Genomic DNA, 22,661 nt, shown 5'->3' on the forward strand with positions numbered 1-22,661 from the left:
TTAAGTGATTGCAGTGTTTTATGCTTGTTGGCTTATTTTACTGCATGACATGTTTGGTGGGTCCGCTAAACCAAACAGACCTCCACAAAAGTTTAGGAACTTCTCTTAAGGTTGGACCATTTCTTATCTGTCTAAGTTGAGTTGACTTTTTTTTTTACTGTTAGAGTGAACATCACTTGTGATATATGGTAAACTAAATTATTTGCTGCCAAAATTACTTAATTATGCTGTTTAGATTAACATAAAGGAGCCCTGCTGTGACTGTTGTATTGAATCTTTTGATAGGAGTAGTAGAGAGAAAAGCACAGGACTTGTGGCTTATAGTTGTTTGTGAATGTCGGTCTATTTAGAATATTGAGCTTTGGTGACTACTGAGCCTGTGTGTATGTGCACTTTTGTGCACTTGCATGGGAGCATATGTGTGATGAGACTCCCGGCCTGACTTTTTGCCCCAGTCTGGCCCTGTAGTACAGATGAACTGAATTAAATCAATGATTCAAGCATCAAGAGAGTACAAGTGTGTATACAAGGAGGGGATTTAATACTTCCAGAGTGCAGGGCTTTTATAATGTACCTGTGCCATTCAATATTTAACCTGCACAAAGCCCCCATAAATACATTATGAGACAGTAGTCCTGAATAAAGCCTCATTAGAGAATAATGCAAAGTTGAAAGAAATTTTAAAAACATTACAGGCTTTTATGTATTTGCAAATTTATTGAAATATGTTACTGTGCATGAACCTGGTGACACTGCTCTCCCTATCTTCTTCATCTTCCATGCTGGTAGATGGTTTAGTGTAGGACAGCAGAGAGAATAGAGTGATGCATCTTTGAGTAAGACTGCTTAGTGACAAGAGTCAATGCATTACTCCACTAAGACTAACACCAGTTTGCAAATGTCATAGGGTGTGTCCCAATCCGTGCACTTCTATACTTCGAACACTACATTTAAGAGCTTATTGCGCTTATAGAAATTTCAGTAAAAACTCAGTGCACTGAAAGTACCCGGATGCTGCCCTAAACTCGCCCAAAAATCTAGTGCGAAACGATGGACACTACACGCACTAAACGGACGCCATCTTGCTGACATAGCGGAAAGGGAGGGACTTTCAACCAGTTTTTCAGAGCTGAATAATGGCAGCCACCGACTCAGCGGTACCGATGAGGCTATTTTGTACAGATGTAAGTATGAAGTTATTTGATCATAATTCTAATATAAACTGCAGCATGCTTCTTATCTCTTCTATCCCTGATGACAGTTATGGATCTGATCATTTGTTGGAGGCTGCAATAGAGTTAGCAACGTAAATGTTAACAGTTTTATAGCCGATTTCGCGGATGTAGATGGGATATAAGTGCTAAAAATGATTAATGCTATAGGTTCCGTATGTTTATTCATGATTGTTGAACCTCCAGATTAAGCACAGCAGGGTCTCTGGCGTAAACGAAATGGTTCTTGATCTGAAAACTGTTTAGGGAAACACCGCTGGTTTAGAGAACCGGCCGGTTTCGATAGTACCGCTGACTAAGCCATAGCTGATTGTACATCACTTTAGATAAGCGTCTGCAAAGTATCCATTAAGTACACACATATATATATATATATATATATATAATGTTTGCTTTTATATAAACTGCCATTGTGTGTTCACCGTAGGTCACTGTGGCATCAAACTACCGAGCCAACAGTGGCACTGAGGCATTAACCACCTGGGGGCTAGGACGCTGCTGTGGAGAAGAGGAGGCGGCAAGAGAGAAATGTTTTAATAAAAATTTTAAATAAAATGTTTTCTGCATCCCTGTTTTAGCGTCTTCATTACTGCATTTCATATTTTAAATGATGATTTCTAGTATAATCGGTTTCCTGTTGCCAGACGTGAACGGTATCATCCAGGCCAGCAGAGAGCTGCTTCCCTGAGCTGCCTGGTGTAGCTCCTTTAACTTCTGTTTTCTTAATCTCTCTTTTCTAGGCATGCTGCAGTTGATAAAAGTGAGGACAACAGTGTTATTGACTGCTTAGAATAATGCTGCTTGGAATAAAGAAAATTATTACAATCTGTGACAAAAGAGCTGGACAACTAGAGAACGCTGTGTGATGTGGTTTATGAATACGTCATGAAAACTTAACGGAAAAAAAAGCCAATCCTACCCTCGTTTGTAGTGACCACTTAACCTAACATTTGGCAAGGTACCACTGATTATGGCTAGTGCCAAGCTCGTTAAGAGGGCAGTCAGCTAATTCACACTCGGCACTTTAGGCTGTAATGAGACAGGCTACTTTACAACAGGGACGAATAGTTTGGTATAAGGCTTAATTTAGGAGCAAAAGGTGCTCTCAGAATAGTTCAGCATTACCTGAGTAGTGGCAGGTGGAGGGGTGGGATGTAACTTTGTGGATGGTCCAGCTGCTGCAATGAACATGCTTACAATATGCCTCGTTGGCGCCTGCTTTGCGTGATCACATTGCTAAAGAAATGATGGGAACGAAACGGGCATACGCATTCATGCACATGTGTATAAAGAGTGTGTGATCGCATATACAAGGTGGGCCACATACAGTATATAAAAAAATTATTCTAAAAAAAGGGCACTTTTTCAGCCCTGACAGCATGGACAAGTGCTTCAGCACCACCAAGGCTCGATCTGTGCACGCCAGTGAATGCATGCAATAATGAAAACTAAAAGTTGTAAAACAAAATAGGTATGTATGACTCTTTTGGGAAATTAGTGTATTTTCCAAGTGTCTGAATTGCATGAAATGCATAAATTGGATGATGACCTCAAACTGGTTTCGTAGGATGTAAAATCAAATGTAAAGCTCAGTGACTTAAGATTTGGTCACACTACTCCTGATATTTTCTTAAACTTTAAATTATCTTTCTCTCTCTCTATCTCTCTCTCTACACACACACACACACACATATATATATATATGTGTGTGTGTGTGTGTGTGTGTGTGTTTGTATAAACAGAAATCTGTCATGACATCTGTCATGGTCTACAACCAAAGGCCTTAGGCTAAGAATTTACATGCTGTTTAACTTTTTTTTTTTTTTTTTTTGTGGGCAACCAGCTTTATTGTGAGTAAAATTGTTTTCACACTTGCTTGGGGCACAATGAAAAAAAGAAAATGAAAGAGAAAAAGAGAGTAGTAAAGAGAAGAAGCTTTAAAAAAAAGAGAGACAAGGATACACCAGGTAACAGCATCAGCTGTTCAATCTTAGCAGAAAATAAAACAGACAGCCAGCTGCTACACCTGTAAGGAAACTGAAAAACAACACAAAACAATAAATAAATAAATAAACACCTGCAACATCCTTAAGAAAATAAAACTGACCATCACTGAAGCACCTATAAGAAGACAGTCATGCTGTAGAAAAAAAGTAGTTAATCACAACAACAAAAATATCAGCAACACGAAGAAAAACATGAACATAACTGTAGTTTTGGTGATTAAACCCACTGGATGACACAGTAACTGCCTCAGCATGCAGGTTAGTGAATAACAGGAATGAATAGTGATCAGCGATTCACATCTAATACTGACACATGGCAACAGACATCTCACGCTCAGAACCTCAGAAGCTAGCAGATTTAACAAAACATCTAAATTTGACATCCTGGGAATCAAACATTGATCTAATGCACCTCTTTATATTATTCAGAAATAAGGACAATTTTACCACGAATCAAGACAAGACACAGTGCAAAAGAATAAAAATTAGACACACACATCCCCAAACTAAGGCTGCAAATGCATTAAAGTAAATACTGTGGAAAGAAATAGATATTTTCAAGGTTATATTATATACTGTGGCTGAAAGTACCAAATATAAATGGATGATGCTGACACAGAGAACTGGACATCATACCCAGAGGGCAACATTTTTAGTGGAAGGAGAAAAAGCACATCCTTGGAGACTATCCAAATCCTTGACCTATGCATCGCAACCCATGTTGTGTTCCCTGTTGTTGGTGTGGAAATGAATGCTTTGAGTGTGTATGGGGGGCATTTACCATTATATATGCAACCACAGCATTTGTTTGGGGAGTTGCACATATTCCTGTCAGCTGCTGCTTTCAGTCAATGACACTTTGTTTATTTAACAGCTAAACATGAAAGTCAAGATGATAAAAAAACATTCACTTTTAAGGTATTTTCTGTCAAAGATAATAAAAATGCCTCTTGGCCCTAGATTGGATTTCATTTATCCAGATCTTTTAAATTCACTTAATTTTTTTCTTCAAATATCTCATCTTCTTAAAAAAAAAAAAAAAAAAAAAAAAGATGAAAAGAAAATAAATGAATACATAAAAATGTGTATATGTTGGCACCTAAAATCCATTCACCCCCCACTGTTTAACATTTCATATCTCTTTCATTAAATTACATCATGTTCTGGCCCTTTATTCTGTGGTCCAGTCTCCCTCTTGTTCGTTCTCTCCTCCCCTCTCACAGACTTCATTTTTGCAAAAGGTCATATACTGTAACAAGTCAAAAAGACATGAGCAAGGAATGAATATGAATAGAATTAGTACAGCATGAATGAGAGTTATTTTAATGCTTGTGAACAAAGATGAAGGTTAAAAAGGAGGAAGAAAAAACGAGTGGCGCCCACCTTGTGGACACAGAACTATATTAAGTTAAAATGCCCCAATGAACAACTTCTTCTGTATCTTATAACTGTAAAGTAGAACCACTGAAAGCACTGGAAATAGTTGATTAACTTGGTAAAAAGTTTTCAGACCAAGTGGAATTAAGTTACAGGTGTTTCTATGGCAGCACAAAGATGAAAAGGAGGCGTGAAGAATAATTACATTCTGATTGCAAGAACATCAAATATAACTTTTTTTGTCAAAGCCTCCTGCATCTCAAAGATACCCAGGCTGTTTGTCAACACACGAGGTGCTGTCTCATGCAAATGCTGCAAACATTTTGTCGTGTTCTGTGGTGCCCAAATGGAGGAACCTGAAAATTGTTTATCACCATTCGTGCATCCATCAACTTACCTGGGCTTCGTTGTCTTTGAGCATTCGCTTTGTCCGCGCCCCACCAGGGTCATCTGTCACATTAAGGACCACCACACTCTTTTTTTCCCAGCCAATGAAGGAGCCGTCTGTCATACCCTCGACCATAGCCAGGAAGTCTTCATAGCCGTGATGGCGGGTGGTTACAACAGAGAAGGCAGTCCAGTCATATTCTTCAAGCACTTCAAAGATGACCTCAAGCTGGAGGATGGTGGAGCAGGTGAACTGGAGGTAGATCGATCCACTCTCCTTAAGGCAAAGAGCGCACAGTCATAAGTTAATGTAAGCATATGTTAGTGGGTCTAAAACATACTGAAAAGAATATCCTTAGTTGGCACTGAATGCTGCCATCCTTTGTAAATGGCATTTAAGGATACTGCATCACTAGACGTATACTGTGTCAGAGTTGGGTGTACAGAGTGAGCTTTTTCATTCAGTACAATTTATTTCTGTTCTCATTCACGTTGGCTCTGTTCTTTACCTTGTGTCTGACTAACTTCAGGTTTTCTAAGAGATGGACACTCAGAGGAATGATGCAGGTTTCTGTCAAAAAATGAAAAGTCCTTGGCTGTGGAATAAAGACCTTCGGTGTCAATGAAACATGTGCTTCCTCTCTGCTGCTCCCATCACATTTAATTTAAGAAAATGACCCCACACAGACTGCAAGAGGGATTCATTTTATTGGCTTTTCTGCCATTGTGTTGGATGGCAGAATCAATACAGGCTGAGGGTTGAAATAAATAGTTAAATACGTCTTTTGATATTCTTTTTTAAACATGTTTTATTCATTTTCTTTATGACACGTAAAGCTTTAATCAATGTTAAAAAAATGTCATTCTTGACATTAAGGAAAGAAGCACAGGGCAAATCTTTAAATTAATCATCAAACCTTTGCATCTGTGTGTATACATGGATGATCAAAGGGGATACTTTAGGGAATATCATTCCACCCTCCAATGTCAAAAGGGCTCACTTCAGGTTCTGCTGCCCTCAAGTAGGTCAAATATCAAGTCAGGATCCTGATTTCCACTGTAAACCTGTCTGCTCTCTTTTTACCCTGGCTGAGAGCAGGGTGTACTGGGAACGTGCTTTGAGTGAGCTGTGGAGCTGTAGCGAGAAACATAAATCAAATTTCCATGTTCTTTTGGAAGCTGAAGCTACAGTAAAATACTCCATTAGTGCTCTTGGGCACTCACTAGAAGAATAGGCTGTTTGACGTCATATCCCGAGACGCAGCTGTAGAAGAACTATTGACATAAGGTTGATTGATTCTATGCACATCAGAATCGTACGTGACTTCCCATCCCAAAGGTAATTGATACTGATTAATCCACTAAGAATTTCTCACATGTAAAGCTAGTCAAGGCTCTGAAGGCTGTTATATCTAACAAAATCACATTGAAAGATGGTCCATATAAGCTAAAACCCAAATTCTTACATTAAGTGGTAATGTATTGCTGCTGTAGTTTAGGTGGAAGACCAGTCATCAACCAATCGTAAGGCTGGCAAATAGATTCCTTGTTGCCAACATATGACTAGAAAAGCACCCAACAAAAACAATCCATTTACAATGTTAAATAATACCAGCCTATCTAACTGCTTTTCTAAGGTCAACTAACCTGAGGTACTCATCTGCTCTTCGTCTATCAATTAATAAAATGCATCTCTTGTTAGGATTTCATGTATCTTAGTTGTTTAAACTTCCTCTTTTATCTTCCAGCATTTTGTTTTTGCGCGGCTCAGTTATTCTTCCTAATTTTGGTTTTCTATCTTTTAGTTGATTGCTTTCAAAAGGAAGGTTGTAGCTCAGGAGGAAGAGCAGTCATCTTCCAACTAAAGGTTGCTGAATTCATTCTAGGCTTCCCTGACTACATGCTTAAGTATCCTGGGCATGACACTGAACCTTTCATTGCCTCCCAATGTGTCCATTGGGGAATGGGTGAATGTGACATGCAGTGTAAAGCGCTCTGAGTGGTCAAGCTGACTGGAAAAGTGCTGTATAAGTCCACATGAAGTGAAGTGATGCAGCCATCATGCCTAGTGCCTACTGTACAAGCCTGTGTTATGATCTGGGATTGCTGCAGTTGGTTATTTCTAAGTTCAGAAACATCATGTGTCCAAAGAATGAGGTCAGCTGACTACCTGAATATAATGAATGAGCAGATTATTCCATCAATGTAATTCTTCTTCCCTGATTGTACGGTCATATTCCAAGAGGACAATGTGAGAATTCATCAGGCTCAAATTTTGAAAGAGTGGTTCAGGGAACATTTTCATTTTCACACATGGATGGGTCACCACAGAGTCCAGACCTGAACCCCATATAGAATCTTTGGGATGTGCTGGAAAAGGCTCTGTGCAATGGTCAATCATCAAAAAAAATCTTGAAGAAAAATTAATTGAACACTGGATGGAAATAAATTGTGTGACATTGCAGAAGCTTTTTGAAACAATGACGCACTGAATGATGCCATGATCAAAGCTAAAGGTGGTCCAATGAAATATTAGTGTGTGACACTTTTATTTATTTATTTATTTGGTGACAACTTTTTTCTCTTTGAAAGATGCAGGAGAATGTTCCAGAACTTACACCTAATTGTGCATGGGACTGATGTCACTAATGCTGGACACTTGCAGCCCACATCACTGATAAACTCAAATTAAACTTGTACTTGTCGGTATGGCAGCACACTGCTGGAATTAGTACTTGCTGATTTTTCCATTAGTTCTGAACATGTCCATCTGAAGCTTCTGGGCTCCACTCAATATTTTCTTTTGAAAATTATTTTGATGATTGATTAAAAATGAGTCATCTGATGGCTTTCTTCAAGAAAGAAGACCTCAAAAAGCTCTTGGTGATCGATTGGACTCGAGTCGTGTACTGCTTGAGAGTTATAGTTTGGAAGACTATGCTCATGAATGTCCACAACCAACAGCAGAGAATCTTAACTTTACAAAATATTATACCTCAACGCCTGTCCTGGGCTTTAGTAGAAAAAAAAATAGAAGAAAAATACAGATAAAGATAGAAAATTCTTGACATCCATATAATGTTTGACTTCAGGCCAGCTCCTCCTCTTTGACTATCGAACTAGAAGATTAAGTGTGAACTTTGAATTGTGAGTGAGTCTATGAATAACAATGTTAAAAGGTAAAACACACAGCGCTTTGTAAAAAAGTAAAGCATCAGTACTTAAAGAGGCACAAGCACGCAGAGTTGGGAAAAATAAAGAGGGCTTTAATTAGTCTGTGACAGGTGCAAAAGTAGTTCTGCCTTTGTATGACTTCAAACAACCCCCCTCCATTTTTTAAGAAAAAAAAGCTGCTTTAATGATGATTATTTTAAGATTCTGTCAGTTCACTAAAGGTTGATGGTGTTGCATTCACGGTTAGTGAATCCAAAATTAGATTCATAAAATAAAAAAAAAGATTATAATGATAATAATAACATCAAACTGTCAAAGATAATCCACTTTGAAAAAGCTGGACCACTTAGGGAATATCAAACCCCTGCCTTGTTAGCATGGGCTGCTTATCAGTGATGTCTCTGAGCACAACATTACCCTTTGTCCTGCACAGATTAACAAGTTAGATGGTGTGCATGCATTAATTAGTCTATATCAAACAACCTTCATTGCAGTGAAGGACACCACCCTAATCAATGTGTTTACACATTGTCACTGATATTTTTTCTGTGGATTGTGGACAAATAGTTCTCAGGTGTATGTTCTCAAATAAAATGGACATTATAATTCTCACCAGTGGCAGATCTAAAAGATTTTACATGGGGTGGCAAAGGACTGGCAAGAGGTCTAGACAGGGTGGCATCTGATGTTGTGTACTATGTGAAAATCCCCTTAATGTAAATATAGTCAAAAGAAGATTCACAAAAATACTCTAGAACTAGTTACTCTATCTTTATCATATCTAACAAAACAAAAACAACATTTAGGCTTAAGTGAAAAAAGATTCACTTAAGAGAGAAAGAGAGCTTAACCCCTCTAAGCACCGAAGTAGCAACACTGCACCAAGAAATGGGGGGGCAAGGCTACAAAGTAGGGGGGTGCAGTTGCCCCCACCGTAGATCGACCCCTGACTCACAGTGATAATGTGAGAAACAGTGAACTAAGTCATGAGTTTTTACAACTCATTTCCACGGTTCAGCAGATCTGAATCTGACAAATTTAAAAAGAGCTTGATTTAAAAAAAAACTAATGAATAAAATCAATTTTTCTCGTTTTAGTTGCAGCTCTCTGATTAAGTCAGAACAGCATGTTTTCTGAACAAGTACAATCCGAGAGATATTACAGATTGTTTACTCAGCTTCTTTTTCTCTGAGTGGATGTATAACATGCAGCTTGTTGCTGATGGTGTGCTACATCAGCCCCAAGGAATCTGTCAACTCTGAAATGGAAATGTGCATTTATGTGAAGAGCTATGTTCCAAGAGCCTTATGTGGTGAAACAAATCTTGTATTTGTCTTTCCTTGTTTTCATTATTGTCTCATTTACATAAAGATGCCCGTCTTTCTCTCTGCAGACTGCAGTCTTAATAATCCCACCATGTGCTTATGGTAATACTGCTGGAAACAGTAGTTGGTACTTGTTGGTGCATCATTTAACAGTAAATTATGAGCAGTATTTAGGAATGTCAGTGCAAACCGGATTTATAAATAGCAGTTTAAGCTAGATCTTTAAATGCCGGTGATGTTAAAACCCCTCACAACATACATAAATGTAGTTGCAAAACCTGTAAATGAATTTAAATGAATTACCCATTGTGAATGCTACCCTGTGTAATGCATCCAGCAGCATTTACAAACCTTGTCTGAAAGTTTTAAAAAATGTAAAGCCAAGAAGATGAGAAGACCAATGAAGTCATGTGGTTAGACTGATGTTTAGCGCTGGATTAAGACTTTTTTTTTTTTTTTTTTTTTTTTTTGTAGTCTGATTGGTCACCATATCCCACCCCAGCCATCAGGTAGTTTTTTCTTGACTTTGGTCCAGCTAGGAGTTGGTGCAGCACCAGTTTTCCTGGCCAAGACCAAAGGTTCAGTGGGTTAACACTGACTCCAAACTAGCAGTGAAGATTATTTGGTGGAAAAGAGATTAAATTTCCACAGGAAGTATACTGATTGACCTGATTGCAAATCTAAATGCATTAAACATGAAAATAATTGTTTTCCTTAATGAAATAATGCATCAGAACTTCATTCATGGATTTTCATACCTATAATTTTTAAAATAGGTTAACATAATTTCTAATCTTATCTCCCATAGTGTCTCTTACAGTCACTGTTTTATCTCTTCACCAAAGACAGCTCTTACTTCTGTTCAGATGAAACAAACGAGGCTGATGATGCAATGATAAGCAATCCATTTTTACCTGTGGCTCTCGTCCCAGGCTGGCTCCTCCCCCGACGGCGACCACGGGAACCCCCGTTTGAGCAGAAACAAACTCAAGCATCGGTGCCAGAGGGGCACGGTTCGGCGGTGGCGGTCTCTCTTCCTCAAACACCAAACCCTGCATAAACAAAGGTTGCACAGTGATATGCACCACAACATACAAAAAGACATTACATCAACCTCATCAAGACACAGTTAAAAGTTACTTTAATTAATCAAGGCTGCAGATACTTTTATATTTATATATTTAAAAAAATGAACAAATAAAGGGCTAAAATTTACAGGAAGCATTTAAAAAATAAGAAATTAACATGTTTCTGTCACTAATTAGCTCATATCATTGTAAAGACTGTAGTTTTGTCTTCTAGCAGAAAAAATGGAGCAAATGAATCTCATAAAAGTTTGAGAAAAATCTATGAACTACTGAAACAACTCTTGGAAGTAAGATGAAAGTGCACTGCACCGCTCAGCGATCAACATTTACAGCGATACGATCAGAGTTAAGACTCTGTAGTGGACTGATAACCTGTCAGGATGACAGCGTACTTTGTATCTATTCAGCTTAAGCCACCTCACAACATGGAAATATAGATAAGTTCTTAGCTTAAGGGTCACCTCAGCTACAGGACTAATAATTATGGCGCTGCATAGAAGCTGGACTGCCGCTGCAAAACAAGTCAGTTTTGCTATGACCATTTTATTTTTGACATGTCAGCATAATAATAAACTCAGAATAAATACATGAAGTTCCAGCATCTGTTATTAATGTTATGTGAGATGGAGTAATGGAGACTTGAGACTGGCTTGATGACCTAACAGTTGTTTTCTTGTAACGATTCAGGGGAGCAAATTGAAGTTAAGTGCAGCCGACAGCTCAATTCTGACAGGGAAGCATTTGATATGCAAATAGGTTACAGACAGGCCCTGGAAATCAGATGTTACTTATAAGTCAATATAATACTTGATCGAAGATATATGACATGACACTTGCACTGCATAAAAACTAGTAGAGAGTACTGGGACTGCACATAAACAGTCCGCATGCATATTTTTGACTGACAAGCAAATGCATTCAAAGTATTTTGTACAGTTTGTAACCTTTAAATGATTGTAAGCTGCTCTGAAGCTACAAAATCAAATCTGTTCTCAGGAGTTGTACTATATAAATGTAAATACACAAACTAATGAGAAATCCTTTCAGAGATCATTCAAAAAATAGTTCCACACATAATACTGTCACACAAATAGTGCTGTCTGATCAATGAATGACATCCATGCATCGCAAATAATATTATGCTCTCATGCATACTATAGTTTTGTATATAGTAGTCTTTCTAATAATGTTCTATATGAAAAAAAGTTCCATCAGTGATAGTGGAGGTGAGCGATACCAACTCAGCATGTATAGTGGGATGATGATGAGATTGTATAATGATGTCTGCAGTACAAGATAAGTGTGCGTGGAAAGGAAGGAGTGTATCTGAAAAAAAAATAGTAATGTGTTAAAGAGTTTGACAATCTCAGTTTTAAAAATTGTGATTTATGTGTACTGTGTTTGAAAAAGCATGAAAAGGAATCAAACGGGAAGACAGTTTAAATTATTAAATCCTAATTAATGAACATGAATACTCCACCCATGCTGAGTACCTCACCTTTTCAGGAGGGACAGCAGCAGATAACTATATTTTACTCATTTTTCTTACTTTTCAAGGTCATTCATTCATTCATTCATTCATTCATTCATTCATTCATTCATTCTTATGTATTTATTTATTTACTGTTATTGTAGAAGTAAATGGTAATGAGAAAGGCATTATTTTCATTAAAGCAATGACAAGTTCAGGTTATGGTAAAAGAGACTGACAGTGATGAACATGAAGCTAAACAGGGTTAGCTGCTAGCTGCTAACCATAGCAGGACGATGTTGTGCAGACACAGACAGCAACTTCAAACTGGGTCTCTGACCTATACAGAAATTTCTGATGATGCATTGAGTGACATTGTTAAAGATCCTCAAACCTACCTCAAATACAAGTGAAGCAGTATGTGCTAGAAGACCTACAACGTTTCATAATACAGCACTGGTACAGAAGACATTGCTGACAACGACTCCGTCCAACTGGACAGGCCTTTTAATGCTGCAATGCAATTTGTAATCGATGTTCAAACTCAAAATATACTAGGGTGGGTATTTTCTAGTATTTCAAAATGATTGTTTCTTTCAGCGTACTGATACTAGAATAATACTGTACATTCTTATGGCAGAAAAGTTGCATGGAAATATGTTTCATTCAAAAGACACATAAAGCAAAATCCTTATGTCAAGTCTAAAGTAGCATAAACAAAATACTCAGTAAAGTACAAACACCATAAAATACTATAATAAAGTTGTGCTAATTGCAATACTTGAATGAAATTGGTTTGTACTGCCACTACCACATAGTGGATATTTATGAATACAGAAATGATGCACAATTTTTTTTTAAAACTTATACATCATTGAAACTACTTTGCAACAGCCGTGCCAGCAAGAGAATTTAGCCTGTTTTTCATGTTGTGTTCCCTTTATGTAATTTTTATTGTGCTGTCTCAGATGCCAAAACACCATCTAATCTGTATAAAGCTTTTCTATTAAAAAGGTACACTTAATGTAAAACCAAAAAACACAGACACAGATATTATTCCCATGACCTATAACTGTACAACAAAGCATGGATGGAGCTCCTTAAAAGGTAAGAAAATTACTTTCAAGTTCTATGTTGGTTCAAAATCCTGATTATTTGTTTTATTTTGTATTCTAGAGCATAATCTCATCAGGGACGCTGGAAATTAAAAAAAAAAAAAGTAAAAAGACACTTGATTTGACTACTTATTTGTCAAGCATAAAAAAAATCCACAAAATAACTGCACCAGTGTTTTCAGTGAACAGTTATATGAACATGCATAATCCAGATTAATCTGCAACCAGCTTAGTTTATCTGTCAGTCATTAGTCATCATCCTTACTGAGTTGTAGGGGAAAGGCCTTTAACTGAAACCTACAGACCTTCGGCAACAAAGCTAATAACAGTAAAAAAAAAAAAAAAAAAATAAACTATGTTGCTCTTTTCCGTACATGCACATCAATGTACCATAAATCAGCGAGGTGGAGAATGGTTTTTTATGATGTGCTGATTACTTTAGCCGTACAGTTGTATACTTGCATTGCCCTATAAACAGCCACTGCAACAGAACTTTCCATACCAGTGCTAATACTTCTAAGGCATCATTGTGACCATGGCTGTGACACAGAATCCACAAAGAATTGAACACCTGTGAGAAGAGCTAAATAGTTGTCTCTTTCTACTTCAGTAACCTATTCACCTTCATGAAAAATAAATGCATATGGATTCTGCTGCTGAATTATCTTTTTCCTTACACTACATCTATTTGCAAAGAGGACAAAGGGACATGTGGAATTCTGAATTCAGTGGAACCACCATGGATTATCTAGAAGGAGGACAAACAACCCTTCAACTGTGTCAGTGGGGATTTCTCAATAGTGCTACTTTAGTTACAATTAATGACTTTTTTACAGGAAATGACACCTTGGAATTCAGTGAAGACATATCTTTACAATCAGACACTGAAAAAAAAATTGTTCCACTTAATGAGTTTATTGCAAGTTCAACAATTAAAAATTCAACACACAGTAGACGGCGTTGAGGCAGGTCATTTGCCCAGGGCGCAACGCAAGCCAGGTCCACCCTGCTCAGAGCTGTACTCGTTAAGTTTTCTACATTTCTCTCCCCTATTTTTTTATTTATTTATTTATGCTTGAGCCACTGTAACTGCTATGTGAGATGCTGCCAAATGAAATTTTATTGTATTCTTGTGCAATGACAATAAAGCTTAATTTTCTAACTAATTCTCTACCAGAACCATATGTGTCACCTAATGCAAAGTCAACACTCTCCCTGAAATGAAACCTAGTGATGTTTGCCATGGTGTCAGGGACTAGTCAATCATGCAGGAAACCAATTGATGCTTGAAGGGAGGAGCTGACAGGATGGATGATGCTTGCAACTGTTGAAAAGGCTGGGGCTTTGATGGTCCCAGTTGTTCTATCACAAAGACAAAGAACAAAGGAAATATCAGATTAAAATGACAACTTTCAGTAAGTGTACCATAAAAGACTAAAGCACTACATGAAAAAAAGCTTCCAAAAGACAGCTACAAAAATCAGCATGAAATGATTACAGACCACATCATAAAACATCAAGTTTCATATACAGGGGCAATATTTACCTTCAAAATCACAAAGCATTCTTCTTAATCTGACAGCATCCAGAAGAACACCATGTGTCCCCCAAAATGTATGAAAATAAGACAACCAAAAACACAAGACGCATACATTTGAATAGGGCTGGTAATAATATATAGATATACACATGAAAGGATGGGAAGGACTCACTTATGCAAAAATCAGAATAGGGTGTCCTATGTGATTGAATAGCATTAAAGATAAATATCTACTCTTTCAAGTTTCCCCATGTTTAAACCAGTCTACAGAGTCAGAGGGGCATAAAAACATTTGGTTTTAACTTCTCTATTGTAAAGTCTTTGAATATTCCCTTTATTGAAATGTTCACATAGAATACAGCAAGCAACGACAGTAGGGTCAATAGTCTGTATCAAGTCAATCAAATATACACATTTTGACCCCTAAAAACATCAGAAATAAAAAGAAATTATACTGTTAAAAATGGCACCCACAATTCAGCTCCTTCTAACAATATTGTAGTAGAAAGTAATATCAAAATGTCAACTGTTTTACCAAGGTGTTGGTCATTTTGGTGAATAGAAAGCAATCCATGTTAATAGACAGTGATGCCACTAAAAAATATTAAATTGAATTAAAATCAATTGGCTCACCTTTTGCTAGATTTTGAAGCCCATCCACTAAAATACTGTTGAGTTTGATATCGCTGTCGCATCACTTGGTTGACATTGAGGTTAGCTCCTGCGGAAATGCTGCTGATAATCCCGGACGCGCTTAACCTGATTATCCATCGAATTTCCTGCTCAATTTCCTCGTTTTAAGATGTTCCCATGGATGGCTGCCAACTTTTTAAATAAATTCAAGATGTTATTTTAAATAATAACAGCCTCATTGAAGTGCTACCTGTCCATCATTTTCCCATTTTAACAGGGAGGGTGGGGTAGGTCTGAAATCCGAGCTCTTCTTTCTTCAAAGATATCCAATGCAGATTGAAAATATCCAAACTATACTTTGTTTCAATCAAACTCTTTCACATGGAGAATAAGTGAGAATAGTTGTACCATTTTTTTTACATACAATGTCATTTAGTAACTTTTACATCATTATTTGAATGCATATATATATATATATATATATATATATATATATACTAGATATTTCTCAGTTTTCTCTCAAATTGTGTCATACATACTTTAAATATTTGTTTCACATTATATTGTCTATAAACATATACCACCATACTTGCATTCATAGTCATATAATGTGTATAATGCATAGCTGGCTCTGCTAGAGAGAACAGTACGTTATGTATGAAAATGTAATATTAACTCTAAGAAAATGTTTAAGGATGTAACAGGATATTGTGGTTTGTGTAAAAGTCTATACAGTAGAAATCTGTGTATGTCAGTATGATTGCAAATACAAGTATAATTATACATTAAAAAATACATATGCAATGGCAACTTTATTTAAATAGCAAATGTTATTACATGTAAATACAATATACTTTACATAAAAAGAACAAGAAATATAAATGCACAACACATACGCACATATTCTTTGATGTACATTTACACACACACATAAGCACACTGGCACACACACATGTGAATAGAACAATGTACATAAAAACTAATATAGCTGGTGCATAACAACAAACGTAGACACAACAGTGTTAAGTGAGAGCCTGTGAGAATAGTAAAGTTTTAAGTTTGGTTTAAAATGTAGATATTCTACTAGTTGACCTCAAGTCAGCAGGCATCTTGTTTTAGAGAACAGGACCACAGGAACTGAAGGCACCTTCCACGGCCTTGGCTCTGATTCTAGGAACAACTAGAAGACCTGCGTCTGCTGACCTGCAGAACCTGAGGGGGTCATACCCAGTGAGCAAGCCAGAGATGTATGGAGGGGCTGAGCCATTTAGTGCTTTACGAACCAGTAAGAGGATTTTTCATGTGATTCTATGTTGAACAGGTGGCCAATGAGGGGATTTCAGTACACGGGTGATATGTTTAAATTTCCGTGTCTCCAGTCAGAATTCTTGCTGCTGCATTCTGAATAAGTTGTAATCGTCCATTTGATTGTTTGGATGAGCCTTATAAGTAGGGTGTTAGAATAATTCTGTCGCCTCGATATGAATGCATGAAACTTTTTAGATGTATGTATGTGTTTGTGAGTACACTATTGTTTGTATGAGAGTACTGTTGCGTTTGCGTGATAGTTTCACACATATCATACTAAGTTTAAATTATCTCTCAAGGCGCCTCTCATGCAAACTGCACAATGAGCTTCAATAATTAAAATGACAGTTACACTAAAACACAATCAGAGACATTTTGGCACTGGTTTTTTTTCTGCCAGAAAACTTTGCAGCAGCAGGTTGACAGTAAGTTAATACTTGCTAGATGTGGATATAAGAGAAATATTTTTACTGATACTAAAAACTCTGGGTGTAGAAGAGGCTTCCTCAATTCTGACTGAATGCTCAGGTGTCCCAAGCATACTCCCTGCTGGTACATTTGCATTTCATAAGTTATCTGTCACTGGGGTCGGCTGAATCAAGGTTTAAATAGTCGGGAGATACTGTAGCTTGGGGGGATGTCAGGGCTGTATTTTATGGTACTGATAGGTGATGTGGTGAAGTAAAGTCCTTAATGTTATACTGCAGTGACAATAAGTAAACAAAGCTGATGGCCTAATGACCCCATCATAGTTCTGCCCACTACTTTTATACAAGCATGAGGTCTGAATCAAAAATATTTTGAACAGTTTAAAATCTAGGCCAGTCTTGTTTGTGTTTGTCTTGTTGCTGTTCCCTTTAGCTTTGCTCTGCTGTGAAATAGTTATTGTATAATGGAAACTGTGTTAAAATAAAACTAGTGTGTACGTTAGTTTTTTGGGTTTTTTCTTTTTTTCTTTGGCTGTTTTTTTAATGCCACTTCTTTGTGCTGACCTCTGCTGTATGCTCCCTTCTGTATTTAAGCTAACACAGATAGCAAACAATGCTTGGCCCAAATATCTGCAAAATCCACTGAACCTGAAAGATGGCATTGAGTAAGGGTGAGTATGGCTGCCTACACTCTGACATATGACATGGCTTAAATCTCCAGTTTCTTTGGGCCATGCCTGCCCCGTACAACACTTGCAGTGACCCATGTCAAAGCTAGCTTCTAACATTTGGACTACATTTGATCCTTAAAATGTATGTCATAACCTTCACTTATACTAAACTTATACCTCTCTCATGATCTTTGGGCTACACATGGCCCATGCATCACTTGCCAGTGCTACAACTGAGCTGATTAATAAGTGTATATGTCAAAAGCACAAAACACCTTTTTGTTTTATGTAATTGGACAACTGCATGCAAGCCTGTTGCTATACCCTTTTTGATTGAACTCCCATTATCCTTCATTCTGCTTGTCATAAGATCTATTCAGACTAATGAAAACAGAAGTTAGCATAAATCTGGCCTAAGGAACTATCTGTCTCGTACAATTAAGCCTTGGCATCCGTCCTCAGGCAGCTATTCACACTTTGATTTATATGACTTCATCGTGATGGCTGGGTGTTTTAATAAAACATGTAACCTTAATGGTTGGGGAGGTAATAAATGACCCAAATAGAGCTTAAATGTCTGTGATTCTGTACTAGTGAAGGCTGAGTATGCTCTCTATGTCAGAAGTCTAATCTTTTTTTTTTATTAAAAGTGCTTAAGAATTGTAAAATATATCACGTTGCTTGCTTCTTAAAGGTTAAAGATTACCATGGCCTGAATGATTGAAAATCTTCCCAAATAGTTGCAATTCTTTTTTTATTCTTCATATAGGACCACATGTCTTCCTGCAACAATATGAATTCCTCCTATAATAGACTGTTCAAGTGTACGCCAATTACCATTACTTATCATTTTAACTTAGAAGACAAAGAGTAAAGGTCATCATAATCCCACAAACAAATTATACAAAGTTGTCATAAATCCATTAAATGTACTCTGTGGTATTTTAATGTAAATACACTAAAGTTTTGTCTACCTCTTGTGTTGCTCATCAAAAGAATCCATTGGATGCAACAACAAGCATATGGTTCAAAAACCTGACCACTGAATTGTCAAAGGGCATGGCTTTGCTTTGCTTCAGCTATAGGAACCCTCCGTACTGTAATTCCGCCTTTCACTCTGCATTGTATTTCAAGACTATCCTAGGAATACACATTTTATTTTGTCCTAGCATATTTCCGATACTTTTTCCTATTCTAGGAAATATGCTCTGGATAAATTTGTGACCAATGTCAAGCTGCACAGAGAAGACGATTTATCCAGAAAGTAATAGAGTATTGGATAGAGTCCAGTCTATTCTACAGTATGGATGCCACAACTACTTCGATTTCACAATTAACTGTGGTAAAGATCCCTCATTATTGTCATTTTCCATAAGGAATCATGTCTGAATCACATAGACAGATTTTCACACAGAACAAAAACACAGTTGCTGCTTTTTTTTTCTTTTTTTGCTCAAATTTTGTTACATGTGAGTTGCAGACGATGTGTGTTCCAGTGGGAAAATATGGCAGTGGAAGAGTTATTCCTTGCACTGAATCATCAATTAAGAATGGCTTTCGTTATAGCAAAAGAATTAATAAATAAATAAGACCAAGGTGTCATAGTGAAGGAAGGATCATCAGCCTGTAAAGCATGCCTTAAAAAAATGCAATGAAATGAGGAAATGCACTGGAATATATCTCTGCCTCTAAGGTATAATCACCCAGCTTTATACCCCAAAGTAAAAGTAAGTGCACAGTAACTGCAGAGTTATTATGTTAATTTATAACTAACGTACCATTAAAATGAAATGTTGTCATTCAATTGCAATTTTGTAAGTTTGTACAACTCTTTTGTGTGTGTATCGCAATGTGATGAGTTAGGCAGGAATCATTTAACATTACGTTATACAGATGCAAAGAAACAAAAGAAATTATAAACTGATAGTTTATTTGTTCAACAGTAGGCCCTTAATTTTTGGGTTATGTTTTAAATGAAAGCTATGCTGCTAAAGAACTGCTGGAAGTCAAAAGCTAGCTAGAATTTAATTTGTTTTTTCTTTCTGTTTTTTGTTCTTTCTAAATTCTCCAATTCAAAATAAATTTCCAAAAACATGTTTTTTTTTTTTGTTTTTTTTTTAACTTGTCCTGTCCAGCATCATAGCAAGCAAAATGATAATCTGGTTGCTATATCGTGCTGAACAAATTTGCTCTGCCAATGGGAGGCCTATGGGTAAGGCTCCTCTTGATAATGTGATTAATTTATTTATTTATTTACTTTGAATCACGGAATCTATGTAATCTTGCTGGACCTGACCGGGGGGGATAGAAAAAGATGGAAAATAGCAAAAAAGAGCAAAAGGGAAAGAAGAAAGGAGACAAAAAGATCACAGACAGAAGGAAAACGACCCTTCAATCCACACCATCACCAGACAACAAACTATTTCACCTGTACATGAACACACTAGAAAATTTCCTACAACTTTTACAAAAGCAGAAACACACACACAGAAAAAAACAAACAAACAACAAAACAAAAAAAAAAAAAAAAAAAAAAAAAACAGGGCTGCCAGTCATTAAGAGTTTTTAAATAATAACCAAATCAAATCAAAAAGACATAACAGCGACCAGATACTAACTCACAGGAAAAATACAAAAATTTTTTTTTTTTTATAATTATGGCTTAGTATTAAAAACCCACTAGACAACTCAGTGACTGTGTCAGCATGCAGAGCATGAGAAACAAGGAGTGATCAGTGATGAAGAGTGGTGAGTGAGATCATGCAAATGCGACCTCGCCTCCACGGAGGCCAGAGGCAGACCAGGGCCTGGGCCGGGCCCTCAGCAGCAGACCCGGAGCACCAACCCATGCCACCCCACCACAAAGACGACTCCAGCCCCACCCGAAGGGCGGCAGAGGAGAGCCCCAGCAAGAGCCCCCCACGGTCCCGGGGCACAGGCCCCAGTGGGCCAAGATCAGCAGCCGCCGGCCCCGCCAGGGACCGGCCCACCCAGGGCAGCCCAAGCGAAGGGCCCAGGGCCCCAGGAGCCCAGAGGCGGCCGCCCCACCCCCCAAAGGCAGAGGGCCCGCAACATGCCTAGGAGGACCAGGACCCCCCAGACAGCCACCCGGCATAGGCCAGCACACACCCCGATGTTCCAGCCGCACACCCCGGGAACCAGGGTGCTATCGGCCCCCTCCCCCCACTCCCCATCAAAAATGTTTTTGATGTAATGTATAGAAAAAAAAATCTTTCCAAGTCAACGTAGAGGTCCTGTAGCTTTCTCCATCTGTTTTCTTTGAGAGAAAAACAGAGTTAATATGTTCTATGTATTTACCGTTTACAGAGCAAAGGGGATTTTGTTGGAATGGCACTTTGCTGTAATTTTACTTTGTTGCTAAATCATTTTGTTATGTTGGCATCAAAAGATAGAGACACACTACTAGATTTATTAGTAAAATGCGTCCATTGTGGTTGGAAAACTTAAAGACCTATGTGAAGTATTTGTTTGAGTTTAAACATTCATAGTGTTGCAAAATGAATGCATAATAATCATGATAATCACCAACCCATGCCATGATATGGCCACTATGTTACAGAGGTATGAGGGGTGTGGAGGTCAGCTTAGCTTGTCTAATGATTAAAAGGATATTGGTATTATTCATATAGATGGGAGGCAACTGGCTGAAGCTGGAAGCAGTTGCTTCTAGAGATGTCACAAAGCATCCCTAGAAGCCAATTTCAGAATGTGTTTTTATTTCTTATTTACTCAAGACTTTCAAGGAAATTCTGAGAAATGTGAACTCATTGAAGTGTTACGTGATTTGTTTGTGTGTGTCTACCTGCAGTGGTGTAGTTGCCAGCAGCTCACACAGCTGCAGCAGCAAGGTTCCAGGACTGCTCTCATTCACAGCCAGGTAGATGACGTTAGCTTGACCCGATGGCGTCATCACCGTTTCCCCCACAAGCGCCGCCAGTGACAGGTATGACGAGGAGGAGGATAAAGAGGCCATGGCAGCCACTCCTTCCAGTGAAGCTGTGTCCGTTACTCCCCTTCCTCCTCCTCCCGGACCATTTCCCAGACCGGACCCAGGACCCGGCTCGCCGACACCCGCACCTCCCACCACCGCCGTCTCCGGGAGCAGGGAGGAGCCAGAGTGGACTACGGCTATGTTGACGCCACCCGAGTCCCTCTCTCTCTCCCGGGGCCGGAGCAGCAGGGGGGGCGAGGGGCGTGCGGGCCCCGTGCAGGCCAGGACAGCCAATAGCAGTGAGAGGATGGGCCTTGGGGCCACCATGGGGTAAAGGGAGGGCCAGTGGAGGTTGTCTGATGGGGTTTAGCAGGTGAGGTCAGGTAGGGTTTAGGGATTTTGGGGTAGTGGGGGATGTCTCTTGGGGAGGAGGGAAGGTGGTGGGGGTAGGTCAGCGGCTCACAGTGCTTCACCTGATGAGAAGAGACCCTGGGCAGGAAACAAAAAGGAGAGTAGGATTCAAAAGAAAGGTCATTGTTCTGCTGCCATACATCTTCTCTAAATGAGATAATAGCCGTGTGTGTTTACTGTACATATTCAAGGATCATCCTGAGTGGAACAGCTGATTAATGTGGGCTTTATGAGGCACTTATTATCCAGTAAACAAAGTCTATAAATGACACAGACTACACCTACACATCCTCATTGCTCCTGCACAGGCAGCCTGCTGTCTGCAAACATTCTCCTGTCTTCTAATATCATCCACATTCATTTAAGCAAAATCCTGTTGACATTTCTGATTAACAGCGAAACAATTAAAAGCTAATAGATAAGGATTTGTCAGAGTGATTACATTCTATCATTGGAGGTGTCTTCTAAATGGAAATTAAGATCTTGTGGATTAGTCATTTAAATAGACGGGAATATATAGATGAATGTGAAGACGAGCATTAA

General features: G+C 38.2%; 1 protein-coding gene across 1 annotated transcript in view; it reads right to left on the reverse strand.

The window, feature by feature from the left end:
- Positions 1-22,179, reverse strand: part of grin2da (glutamate receptor, ionotropic, N-methyl D-aspartate 2D, a) — a 182,976-nt gene extending 160,797 nt beyond the window's left edge. Inside the window, exons 1-3 of the mRNA XM_042012134.1 lie at positions 21,579-22,179; positions 10,416-10,553; positions 5,013-5,279 (exon numbers count right to left, since the gene is read on the reverse strand). Coding sequence (XP_041868068.1) covers positions 5,013-5,279; positions 10,416-10,553; positions 21,579-22,034 — 861 coding nt within the window. The 5' untranslated portion in view covers positions 22,035-22,179. The remainder of the gene's footprint in view (positions 1-5,012; positions 5,280-10,415; positions 10,554-21,578) is intronic.
- Positions 22,180-22,661: the final 482 nt, after the last annotated feature.

Source organism: Melanotaenia boesemani, chromosome 17, assembly GCF_017639745.1.
Source record: "Melanotaenia boesemani isolate fMelBoe1 chromosome 17, fMelBoe1.pri, whole genome shotgun sequence".
Taxonomy (NCBI): Eukaryota; Metazoa; Chordata; class Actinopteri; order Atheriniformes; family Melanotaeniidae; genus Melanotaenia; species Melanotaenia boesemani.